Below are 13,843 nucleotides of genomic sequence, written 5' to 3' on the forward strand. Positions count from 1 at the left end.
CCCAGGAGCATCCTAAGTATAGTAGCCCTTCCCTGTCTTACCTGAGCAGATCACAGAGGCTGTGTTGCCACGAGAACAGTCAGGAACACCCAGGGCAGTCACAGGGCATTTCCATAGGAAAGACTCAGCCCCCGAGCAGTGAAATCGGGCTTTCCAGAGTTGATCACTTCCTTCTGCTCCATTTGGGGTGGAGATGGCGACTCCACAGCCGAGCTGACGACAGACAACGTTGGCATTGGCCAGACTCCAGTGGGAGGCACAGAGAGCTCTCCAATGTCCAGAAATATTCATCTCTACCTGCCCCTCACACTGAGAGGTGCCATTTTTAATGAGCCGGACTTCTGTGTACACTGATAGAAAAAGACAGGATTTCAGCACAATCTGATTTCTTTTTTACCTTGAACTGAGTGTACACAGAGGTTAAGTCCTGATGTGCATCTCACCTGAACAGACAACCTGAGCAGCTCCATTGTGGTGACATGTGCCCCCTGGACAGGGCACTCTGGGGCAGGACCAGAGCTCAGGCTCCTCCCCCTCACACCTGAACTCTTCAGCCCAGACCCAGCGATCTGACTCTCTGAATGGCACATATCCCAGGACAGACACAGCCTTGCCACATCCCAGCTCTGCACAGATGACCTGGGCAGTGGGGAGTGTGAAGTTCCCATCAGACACTGGGGTCCAGGCTTCTCCAGAATGCACTTCTACTCGCCCTGAGCAGGGTCCATCTCCTCCAGCCAGACGCACAAATCCTAAGAGAAACAAAGAACAACAAACCCGGTGAGTGTTCATGAACCTGTCTTGACAATTGGAAACAACATTCACAGGCGTGAGATGGTGTGAAAGCTTTTCTTTCCAACAGTGGAATAAGAGGGGATAAGAAGAGAGAATTTGACTGTCCTTGTCAAACTGCATTTTCATGAGCAAGTTTCTGAAGAGATATCCAGAAGGATTGAAGGGTCAGTTCGGAATGGCTGAATCCCGAGAATATATATTGGTTAGGAACGTTAATTCCTATCTGGGGCATGGAAACTACAGTGCCCAAAGAAACCGCACAGTGGTAGTCATTCAAACGTGGGTGCAGAGCTGAAGTGAGAGTGAAAAAGGTCCATGGGGTTCAAGAGCTTAGAGGCCTAAGAGCCAGAGAAGTTTAGAAGTTTAGAGGACCATCCTGAGATTTCTGGGGCTAAACTTCTGGCCAGTTTTCTCTCAGAGCCAATATTCAAGTCACTGAGGACAGGGAATATCACACAGGCTGGATCTGAGTGCAGGTATTATAATCTAATTGTGAAAGAAGTTGTCCACAGGCAAGTTTAGAAATGACAAAAGCTCAGAGAGTCATAGGAGAGGGAGGGAATGGTCCTAGCCATCTTTCTTAAAAACCTAGGATTTATCAAGACACCTGGGAGAAAGTGAGGTCTCAGTGGGATTATGCAAGACAATTGAGTTAGTTGATTACTTCATACTAGACATGAGATTCTCAGCAAATGTGAAAGAGTAATGATACTTTAATGTATTCTAACCTTATCTATATGCTAACTGCATATGCCTTTCCTATTTGGATTTCTGAGATAAGAAGCCAGCAAGCTATAAAAAAGGAGAATGAGAGGAAGAGAGCAGACAGCAAACAACCCATGTATGCTTTCAGTTCAGTTCAGTTCAGTCCCTCAGTCGTGTCCAACTCTTTGCGACCCCATGAATCGCAGCACGCCAGGCCTCCCCGTCCATCACCAACTCCCTGAGTTCACCCAAACTCGTGTGCATCGAGTCAGTGATGCCATCCAGCCATCTCATCCTCTGTTGTCCCCTTCTCCTCCTGCCCCCAATCCCTCCCACCATCAGGGTCTTTTCCAATGTGTCAACTCTTCGCATGAGGTGGCCAGCATATTGGAGTTTCAGCCTCAGCATCAGTCCTTCCAATGAACACCCATGACTGGTGTTTCCAAGGGACTCACAAGAGTCTTCTCCAGCACCACAGCTCAAAAGCATCAATTTTTCAGTGCTCAGCTTTCTTCACAGTCCAACTCTTACATCCATACATGACCACTGGAAAAACCATAGCCTTGACTAGGCAGACCTTTGTTGACAAAGTAATATCTCTGCTTTTTAATATGCTATCTAAGTTGGTTATTAGGTTGCTGTCTAGGAAGGTTACTTTCCCTCCAAGGAGTAAGTGTCTTTTAATATATATTTTATAGATTTCTAAACTGCAAAAGCCTCAATAGGAATGAAACATAGAAAGATTTGGGGGGAAAAGACTCATTCAACGAGATTTTAACACTTTTTATCCCCTGTGCTCCTCCCATTTGCACCTAACCCTGCTACCCTTTCCCATTTTTCCCAATGCAGAAAAGAAAAAAAAAAAAAAAAACAAGCTTAAGAGCTACAAATAAATGGAAAGGAGATTCCAAAAGGAAATAACTCCTGTAGGGAGTGAGGTGGAGTGAGTGGCAGGTTAAACAGGGAGTGGATGACATATGAGAGAGAGACCAAAGAAAAGACTGATGATAATGATGTCATCCTTCAGAGCCCATATTTTGGACAGAGAAAAGGTAATCCAATAGGGGAAAACCTGCAAATCATAAAGAACAACTTTTTAAATAATTTTCCTGGTTTCTGAGTGTGCTCATAATTATTTATGTACATGGTGGAATTTGTTCTGGTGAAAGACTCTGATTGCATAAGTTTGTGAACTTTAAAGTCTCAAAAAGAATGATGTAACAGAATAAAAATCTACTATAGAGAGCAGGTGGAGAAGGCAATGGCAACCCACTCCAGTGTTCTTGCCTGGAGAATCCCAGGGACGGCGGAGCCTGGTGGGGTCTCACAGAGTCAGACATGACTGAAGCGACTTAGCAGCAGCAGCAGCAGCATAGAGAGCAGGAGAGAACAGAAAAGGCACTGCAGAAATTAAAGAACTGAAGGATTAGCTTGACCACTCATACAAGATAGCATATTCAAAAGCAGAGACATAACTTTGCCAACAAAGGTCCATCTAGTCAAGGCTATGGTTTTCCAGTAGTCGTGTATGGATGTGAGAGAAGGACTATGAAGAAAGCTGAGCACAGAAGAATTGATGCTTTTGAACTGTGGTGTCGGAGAAGACACTTGAGAGTCCTTTGGACTGCAAGGAGAACCAACCAGTCCATTTTAAAGGAGATCAGCCCTGGGTGTTCTTTGGAAGGAATGATGCTAAAGCTGAAACTCCAGTACTTTGGCCACCTCATGTGAAGAGTTGACTCATTGGAAAAGACTCTGATGCTGGGAGGGATTGGCAGGAGAAGAAGGGGATGACAGGGGATGAGATGGCTGGATGGCATCACCGACTCGATGGACGTGAGTTTGAGTGAATTCCGGGAGTTGGTGATGCACAGGGAGGCCCGGCGTGCTGCAATTCATGGGGTTGCAAAGAGTTGGACATGACTGAGCGACTGAACTGAACTGAACTGATGTGAATGAGTAAAGATATTAAATATAATTAAGATATATCCTTGTCTGGTCTCTTGCTATGTAGACATCTTGTGTCCTTAGGTACACATAGCATCTTCCACACCACACCTGGACTTTCAGTGCTGCTCAGAGAACCTCACAGTTGCCTTCATCAGCTCCCATTGCCATTCCCCTTACTCCCAGCTACTATAAAACCTGTTCTACCTTCTTCAAAAATTACATTTGTCCTCTTGCTCCTAATAAGCCCCCAAACACAAGTTTCTTATATCACTGAAATCACCAAATATAAACTATATAATATCTTATCATAAAACACAGAAATTCATGTTTATTACCTCCACCTTTGACTTGCCAGTGCATGGCTAAGTGTTCCTCCAAAGTTTGCATTTATACAGATATCTTAAAGGAAAACTTGGGGAAAGAGACTTTTCTAGTAACAATGAAAGAATATAAGACTCAGAGCATTTCATTCACAGTTCTCTAGTTCTACCATCAAAGAACTATGAACATTTACAACTAAATTTGCAAAGGAAACTTGAAATCTGCCACAAACCCATAAGAATCTCTGATTTGTTAAATAATATCCCTTTAGGGATCATCTCTATATATGTAAATGATATCCTTCTATAGTAAGAGTAACCTCCACTCCGACTAGCTTAGTGCAAAATAATGTCTCACATTGTTTGTACAGAAACAACTCCACCCAGGAAAGTACATCCTCATTTTTGTCCCTGCCTCTCATAGCCTCCCTGTGCAAAGAGGATGTGTATGTGGCAGTTAGCAAATGTTTCACTCTTACAAAAAGTGAATTATGAAAAAAAATGATGAGGATTTATTTTAATTGGGAGAATGAATAAAGCTATTTTAGCATCAGGTAAGTCCACTGGAGACGAAAAGAATAGCAGAGACTTATACGAGGAAAGTACATGAAACTCATCACTCATAGCCACAGTGCACTCAGAGGGGATGGGTAAGCGTCTCAGTCCTCTCTAGCCCACCTACCTCCCATTGCCCTGCTGATCAGACACCAGCTTTCTTGGAACTTTCCATTTTCTCAGCCTGTGGACAAAGAACTGACCATACCTGAGCAGATGACTCCTGCATCTTCTTGATGATCGCAGTTGTGTTGCTGCCATCCCCAGGTAGGGCACCTCCACACTTGGGACTCCTCTCCTCTGCAGTTCACTTCATCCAGCCAGATGGGCCCTGATCCCGTCCCGAAGAAGGAAGAGACAGTGGCGTCCAGGGCTTCTCCACAGCCTAGCTGCCTGCACACCACGCGGGCATCGTCCAGGTCCCAGCGGTCATCACAAATGGTGCCCCAGGAGCCCTGGTCAAGAATCTCCACTCTTCCGGAGCAGCGACCACCTCCGTCCACCAGGCGGATCTGTCTGCTGTCTGAGCAGAGAGAAATGGGACACCAAGGGTTGGGAAGGGTTTTCTTGCCTGTGGGACCCCCACTTGAGCAGTAGGGGGCGCTCTCCTCTGAGGCTGCAGACCCTGCTGGTTCAGACACGGAGTCGTTGCAATGGGGCAGCAGCTGGGTCTGCTTTTTTATACCAGTGGCAAGAGAATAATAACGTTGAAAAATAGGAAGAAAATAAAACAGGAAATATTAAGTTGAAAACACTCTAGTGAGTAGTCTGAGACAGAAGGTGGCACAAGGTCCTATCAGAGTTAACATTCTGATCTGTAGAGTTCTGCAGAGCATTAGAGAAAATTTTACAGGAAATGTTAGTCTCTCTACCCGGAGAAGTTAAATGAGTTCAGAGTCACAGGAATGAGCTGGCAGCTGGATGGATTCCTTTCAAAGCACACATATTTTGATGCCGTTGACCTAAGAGTTAAAGGGGTTGATTAAAGGGAGTGGAGTCAGGAACTGGCCTTATCAGATGCCTCAGATAGCAATCATGAATCCTCTACCATTAGAATCCTTCTCCTTGGTACAGTCATTCAGAACTGCAAAACAAATGGATTCTGTGATATCTTGGTATACCCCAGAATATTTCATTTGTGGTTCTAAGCTTCAGACTTCAGATCTGGATACTTGCTTTCAAAGAATGTGGTCTCTTTGAGTAGACTGAACAACTTTCCCCAAGAGATGATGCCAAGGAACATTGACACTGCCCAGATTCCACTGGAAATCATAGAATGTTGCTTCTTTTTAATTTTATTTTATTTTTAAACTTTACAATATTGTATTGGTTTTGCCAAATATCGAAATGAATCCGCCACAGGTATACATGTGTTCCCCATCCTGAACCCTCCTCCATCCTCCCTCCGCATACCGTCCCTCTGGGTCGTCCCAGTGCACCAGCCCCAAGCATCCAGTATCGTGCATCGAACCTGGACTGGCGACTCGTTTCATACATGATAGTATACATGTTTCAATGCCATTCTCCCAAATCTTCCCACCCTCTCCCTCTCCCACAGAGTCCATAAGAAGAATGTTGCTTCTTCTCCCAAAAAAATATAATCCGTCCTTGGACTTTGTGTCAAGAATCTCTGTTATTCAAATTTTGGAGTTATGTGATCTTTAGGGGGAAATAGCGTGTATGTTTGCTTAGTCACTTCAGTCATGTTCAACTCTTTAAGACCCTATAAACTGTAGCCCACCAGGCTCCTCTGCCCATGGGATTCTCCAGGCAAGAATACTGGAGTGGTAATCATGCCCTCCTCCAGGGGATCTTCCTGACCCAGCGATCTAACCAGTGTCTCCTGCATGGCAGATGATTCTTTACAGCTGAGCCACCAGCAAAATCTTCTACTTCTATAACTGAGAAGAAATAGGTCACATTCCTGCAAGCCCTTGAACAAATAACATTAACAAGCTCACTGTATTCTCCTCTCCTTTTATACATAAAAGTGATGTAAAGAAAGGTTAAAGAATGTCTATCAATGTTGCACTTTAAGTAAATGAGGAAGTAGAGAATTAAACCTAAAATTTTCCACTTCCATGGAGAATGGAGGAATTCACAGCAAGACAATGTGTTTTGCTGGGTCTTGCTGGATACAGCTTAAAAAGCTGAAAAATGTTTTTTAAGAAACAGTAAATGTTACTTTGCCAACAAAGGTCCGTCTAGTCAAGGCTATGGTTTTTCCAGTGGTCATGTATGGATGTGAGAGTTGGACTGTGAAGAAAGCCGAGAGCCGAAGAATTGATGCTTTTGAACTGTGGTGTTGGAGAAGACTCTTGAGAGTCCCTTGGACTGCAAGGAGATCCAACTAGTCCATTCTGAAGGAGATCAGCCCTGGGTGTTCTTTGGAAGGAATGATGCTAAAGCTGAAACTCCAGTACTTTGGCCACCTCATGCGAAGGGTAGGCGCTCATTGGAAAAGACTCTGATGCTGGGAGACATTTGGGCAGGAGGAAAAGGGGACGGCAGAGCATGAGATGGCTGGATGGCATCACTGACTCGATGGACATGAGTTTGAGTGAACTCTGGGAGATGGTGATGGACAGGGAGGCCTGGCATGCTTTCATTTATGAGGTCACAAAGAGTCAGACATGACTGAGCGACAAACTGAACTGAAATGTATTCAACATTTGTTGACACAACATGGACTAAATATGCTAAAATTCTAGAGTGGAAGTTATTTCAATGTTAGCCAAGGATCTACAGCTTCTTTTTCTCTGGTAGTTTGCTGATTCATTGCATAATTTAATGATTCTGAATCTGGGCTTGGGCAAGCAGAGGACTACTGTTGTGACAGGAAGCCAGCATAATTTGGGAGTTACCTGGTGCTGGAGACACAAAATTAGAGTCTTGAGAGCCTCTCTCACACAGCATGTTTTCTCCTCAAATATCTGCCCAGTATATAAGCTGTGAAGGACAGGAGGCTAAAGAACTATATAAAAGGACTTGGAAAGCGGAGTCTTTCTCATTCTCTTGGGTGCTGAGCTACCAAAGAATTCAGGCTCTGAACTGAAATCTCTGAAAGCCCCTGTCATAGGGACAGAAAAATCAGAGGTGGATTGGGTGCTACCAAAACTGCAACCCACACTTATTACAGCTCAGTTTTAGGTTATATTTAGATGTTTGAGTGATATACACCCCTTCCCCCTATCTGCCTAGGAAAACAAAGGGTAAATCCTTTCAGGTATTAGAAAATGTATCGAGTATCTTACTTTTTCATATATAATTAATAGCATTCAATAAAAAATTACATGACATTTGACAAGTTAGGATAACATGACAAATGACCAAAGTGAAAAAAAGAGATAAGAGAATGCAGAGACACACATGATAGAAATGCATAAGGATTTTAACTACTATCAGTGTATTTAGGGGAAAAGAGAGAAGGGGAGAATATACAGGTAAAAAGATGAAAAATTAACAAAAATCATAAACAAATAAAAATAGCAATGAACCATTGCCAACCTAAAATAAAATATCTAGGATTAAAAAGTGAATGAATAAGTCAAACAAATTTTAGATAGAACTTAGAATATAGTGATTTAGAGGAGTCCTAAAGATGAGAGATGAGAAGGATAATAAAGAATAGGAGAGGGAGAAGAGATACACAGACAGAGAGACAGAACTGCAGAAGTCATAGTTGAACATATAATAATAGAGAATTTCTTTTAATATAAACAAGAGTATGAAAACCCCCACTCCTAGTAAAGCTGTTGAAAATCAAAAGGAAAAAGGAAAATCTGAAATAATAACAGATTTATTTAATACCAAAGGAAGAAAAAAAAGAGAGAGAAAGGAACATAAAGCATGTGGATCAATTAAAAGCAAATGGCAGATACCAATACATCAATATCAGTAATTGCATTTACAGTGAATGGATTAAGATAAAACAAAACTGATGCAAATGTTACTTGCAAAACGATCACCTTATATTATGAAAACAAAGAAAGGTTGAAAGTAAAATGCTGGAAAAAAAATGTACTAACTATAAGAAAACTGGAGTAGCTTATCGATGTCCTAGAAAGTAGACTTTAAGAAAAGATACACTAATTGACAGTAATGCTGAGAGAGGGCATCAGAGGGCAGACAGACTGAAACCACAATCACAGAAAACTAGCCAACCTGATCACATTGACCACAGCCTTATCTAACTCAATGAAACTAAGCCATGCCACATAGGGCCAACCAAGACGGACGGGTTATGGTGGAGAGTTCTGACAAAATGTGGTCTACTGGAGAAGGGAATGGCAAACCACTGCAGTATTATTGCCTTGAGAACCCCATGAACAGTATGAAAAAGCAAAAAGATAGGACACTGAAAGATGAATTCCCCAGGTCAGTAGGTGCCCAATATGCTACCGGAGATCAGTGGAGAAATAACTCCAGAAAGAATGAAGGTAGGGAGCCAAGGCAAAAACAACACCCAGCTGTGGATGTGACTGGTGAAAGAAGCAAGGTTGAATGGTGTAAAGAGCAATATTGCATAGGAACCTGGAATGTTAGGTCCATGAATGAAGGGAAATTGGAAATGGTCAAACAGGAGATGGCAACAGTGAATGTCGACATTCTAGGAATCAGTGAACTAAAATGGACTGGAATAGGTGAATGTAACTCATATGACCATTATATCTACTACTGTGGGCAGGAATCACTTAGAAGAAATGGAGTAACCATCATAGTCAACAAAAGAGTCTAAAATGCAGTACTTGGATGCAATCTCAAAACCAACAGAATGATCTCTCTGTTCATTTCCAAGGCAAACCATTCAATATCACGGTAATCCAAGTCTATGTCCCAACCAGTAATGCTGAAGAAGCTGAAGTTGAATGGTTCTATGAAGACCTACATGACTTTTTAGAACTAACACCCAAAAAAAAGATGTTCTTTTCATTATAGGGGACTGGAATGCAAAAGTATGAAGTCAAGAAACACCTGGAGTAACAGGCTAATTTGATCTTGGAGTACAGAATGAAGCAGGGCAAAGGCTAAGAGAGTTTTGCCAAGAGAACACACTGATCATAGCAAACACCTTCTTCCAACAACACAAGAGAAGACTCTACACATGGACATCACCAGATGGCTGACACCGAAATCAGATTGATTATATTTTTGCAGCCAAAGATGGAGAAGCCCTATACAGGCAGCAAAAACAAGAACAGTAGCTGGCTGTGGCTCAGATCATGAACTCCTTATTGCCAAATTCAGTCTTAAATTGAAGAAAGTGGGGAAAACCACTGGACCATTCAGGTATGACTTAAATCAAATCCCTTATGACTATACAGTGGAAGTGAGAAATAGATTTAAGGGACTAGATCTAATAGAGTGTCTGATGAACTATGGACAGAGGTTCGTGACACTGTACAGGAGACAGGAATTAAGACCATCCCCAAGAAAAAGAAATACAAAAAAGGAAAATGGCTGTCTGAGGAGGCCTTACAAATAGCTGTGAAAAGAAGGGAGGCAAAAAGCAAAGGAGAAAAGGAAAGATATACCCATGTGAATGCAGGATTTCAAAGAACAGCAAAGAGAGATAAGAAAGCCTTCCTCAAAGATCAGTGCAAAGAAATAGAGGAAAACAACAGAATGGGAAAGACTAGAAATCTCTTCAAGAAAATTAGAGATACCAAGGGAACATTTCATGAAAAGATGAGGTCAATAAAAGAAATGGTATGGACCTAACAGAAGTAGAAGATATTAAGAAGAGGTGGGAAAAATACACAGAAGAACTGTACAAAAAAAAGATCTTCATAACCCAGATAATCACAATGGTGTGATCACTCACCTAGAGCTGGACATCCTGGAATGTGAAGTCAAGTGGGCCTTAGGGAGCATCACTATGAACAAAGCTAGCAGAGGTGATGGAATTCCAGTTGAGCTATTTCAAATCCTGAAAGATGATGCTGTGAAGGTGCTGCATTCAATATGCCAGCAAATTTGGAAAACTCAGCAGTGGCCACAGGACTGGAAAAGGTCAGTTTTCATTCCAATCCCAAAGAAAGGCAATGCAAAAAAATGCTCAAACTACTGCACAATTGTGCTCATGTCACATGCTAGTAAAGTAATGCTCAAAATTCTCCAAGCCAGGCTTCAGCAATACATGAACCATGAACTTCCAGATGCATAAGCTGGTTTTAGAAAAGGCAAAGGAACCAGAGATCAAATTGCCAACATCTGTTGGATCATTGAAAAAGCAAAAGAGTTCCAGGAAAACATCTATTTCTGCTTCATTGATTATGCCAAAGCCTTTGACTGTGTGGATCACAATAAACTGTGGAAAATTCTAAAAGAGATGGGAATACCAGACCACCTGACCTGCCTCTTGAGAAACCTGTACGCAGGTCATAAAGCAACAGTTAGAACTGGACATGGAACAATAGACTGGTTCCAAATAGGAAAAGGAGTATCTCAACACTGTATATTGTTATCCTGCTTATTTAACTTATATACAGAGTACCTCATGAGAAATGCTAGGCTAGATGAAGCACAAGCTGGAATCAAGAATGCTGGGAGACATATCAATCACCTCAGATATGCAGATGACACCACCCTTATGGCAGAAAGTGAAGAAGAACTAAAGAGCCTCTTGATGAAAGTGAAAGTGGAGAGTGAAAAAGCTGGCTTAAAGCTCAACATTCAGAAAACTAAGATCATGGCATCTGGTCTCATTACTTCATGGCAAATAGATATGGAAACAGTGGAAACAGTGGCTGACGTTATTTTGGGGGCTCCAAAATCACTGCAGATGGTGACTGCAGCCGTGAAATTAAAAGACACTTGCTCCTTGGAAGGAAAGTTATAACCAACCTAGACAGCATATTAAAAGCAGAGACATTACTTTGCCAACAAAGGTCCATCTAGTCAAAGCTATGGTTTTTCTAGTAGTCACGTGTGGATGTGAGAGTTGGACTGTAAAGAAAGCTGAGCAACAGAGAATTGATTCTTTTGAACTGTGGTGTTGGAGAAGACTCTTGAGAGTCCCTTGGACTGCAAGGAGATCCAACCAGTCCATCCTAAAGGAGATCAGTCCTGAGTGTTCACTGGAAGGACTGATGGTGAAGCTGAAACTCCAATATTTTGGCCACCTGATGTGAAGAGCTGATTCATTTCAAAAGACCCCAGTGCTAAGAAAGATTGGGGGCAGAAGGAGAAGGGGATGGCAGAGGATGAGATTGCTGGATGGCATCACTGACTCAATGGACATGAGTTTGAGTAAACTTTGGGAGTTGGTGGTGGACAGGGCAGCCTGGCGTGCTACAGTCCATCGGGTCGCAAAGAGTTGGACACAACTGAGCAACTGAACTGAACTGAACACTAATTGAGTTAAAGAGGGAATTTTCAAGATTATAATGAGATGCACCCTTAATAAAGATATAGACATCAAAATTCAAGAAAGGTAACAGAACATATTTTGAAATAAACTTGACAGAATGAAAAAAAGAAATATGCAAAATCACAATCAAAATGGGGGATTTTTACTGTATCTTTTTCAATAGCATACAGACCAGACATACAAACACAAAGAATACAGTAGATGTACAACAAAGTAATCAGCACATTTAACTAAGTAACACATAGAGCAATGCACCCTACAATGCAAGAGTTCACATTATTGTAAATGCTCTAGGAACATTTATCAAAAATGACCACATAATAGGACAAAATATTTCACTCTTTGAATACATACAGAGTATTTACTCTGACCACATGGAATAAAATTAAGAATTAAAAAGAAAATATTGTTAGCCATCCCTATTTTGGGAAATTCAGCAACACCCTTCCAAAAAACACCTGAGTCTGGGAATAAATTTAAAATTTACCAAATATTGTGAAATAATGATAATAAAAATACAATAATAATGATAATAAACACAAAATAATGATATTATCATAAATTCTTCTCATGAAACTCAAGTAGGGCCTAAGATTTATACCCTAGATTTAGAGAAGAGGAAAGACCAAAAGTGAAAAAAATGTAAGCTTCAATTAAGAAACTAGGAGATAAGAAAAGAATATAGAATGTTGGGGTTAATTAAAAAAGGAATAATAATGAATGGAAAAGAAGGTAAGCATAAGATGGAAAACATAGGAAAAAACCCTTTAAACATGGCTCATTGAAAATTGATGAACACTAATCAATACCAATGAAGAGCAGAGAGTAAAGGAAGTTAACAAAACCAAGAATGAAAAGGGACATCACTATAAATCATACAGATTTTTTGGTCATAGTTTTTGTGTTGTTGTTTGTTTTTGGCTGTGCTGTGGCTCCTAGGATCTTAGTTCCCAGGTCAGGGATTAAACCTGGACCCATGACAGTGAAAGTCCAGAGATTTAACCCCTGGATTGCATAGCTTTATTAACAAAATTTATACATTTAATGTGGATAAGTACACAGAAAGTGTCAATTTCTCCACAGCCTTGCCAACACTTGTGTCTTTAAAAAAGAAAAAAAACAGTCATTCTAACATGTGTGAGACGATATCTCTTTCTGGTTTCGATTTACATTTCCCTGATGGTTGACAATGTCAAGCATTTTTCATACACCCACTGGCCATTTATATGTCTTCTTTAGAGAACTCTCTATTCAAGCCCTTGGCCAATTTTTCAATTGAGTTACTAGGTTTTGGATTTTTTTTCTCTTGAGTTGCAGGAGTTCCTTATTTGTTTGGAAATTAATACCTTATATAATTTGTGCTAGCTTGCTTTTTCACTCTGTTGATGTTTCCTTTGGCTTGAAGAAGCTTTTTAGTTTGATATATTCCTACCTGTCTATTTTTGCTTTGTTGACTGTACTTTTGACATCATATCCATGAAATCATGAAGCAATGTGTTTTTATTTTGTGATGAAGCTATCACATATCTAAAATATAATTCTTATCTGGTGATGATATTATACAATCACATAGTAAAATAAACTCAGATAAATAAATGAATTCAAAATTAGGTTTTGAATATTCTTTAGTGGAACTGTAAAATTATTTGCAGAAAACAAAACTTGATTCAATATTATTTTGAGATTAAGAATGGCATATGAAACATTTCATTAAAGGCAGAAGTCAAAAAATTAAACCATTATAGATTTGATAACATAACCCCCCCATTCACATATTAACCTTAAACATATATGCAAAAAATGGGGGAAACATTTACAAAAATATTTAAGAAAGAGTAAGTGATGTTTCTTTATAAGGCTATAAAGAAAGCTGAGCACCAAAATATTGATGCTTTTGAACTGTGGTGTTGGAGAAGACTCTTGAGAGTCCCTTGGATTGCAAGGAGATCCAACCAGTCCATCTTAAAGGAGATCAGTCCTGAGTGCTCATTGGAAGGACTGATATTGAAGCTGACACAACTGAGTGACTGAGCTGAAGTGATGTTTATTTATAAAGGGTTCCTATAAATAAATAAAAAATTTTTAAAACATTCTAGAGAAAAAAATATTGTGAAAGATATCGTAAAACTGTAATATAGGAAAGAAG

At 40.7% G+C, this 13,843-nt stretch overlaps 1 protein-coding gene across 1 annotated transcript in view; it reads right to left on the reverse strand.

Annotated features, from left to right (window-relative positions):
- Positions 1-13,843, reverse strand: part of LOC147372839 (antigen WC1.1-like) — a 41,916-nt gene that overhangs the window by 23,335 nt on the left and 4,738 nt on the right. The window contains exons 3-5 of the mRNA XM_086404355.1: positions 4,534-4,848; positions 444-752; positions 42-350 (exon numbers count right to left, since the gene is read on the reverse strand). Coding sequence (XP_086260481.1) covers positions 42-350; positions 444-752; positions 4,534-4,848 — 933 coding nt within the window. The remainder of the gene's footprint in view (positions 1-41; positions 351-443; positions 753-4,533; positions 4,849-13,843) is intronic.

The sequence above is a fragment of the Bos grunniens genome, chromosome 5 (assembly GCF_055505025.1).
Source record: "Bos grunniens cultivar Pamir isolate PY7600 chromosome 5, Bosgru_T2T1.0, whole genome shotgun sequence".
NCBI classification, from domain to species: Eukaryota; Metazoa; Chordata; class Mammalia; order Artiodactyla; family Bovidae; genus Bos; species Bos grunniens.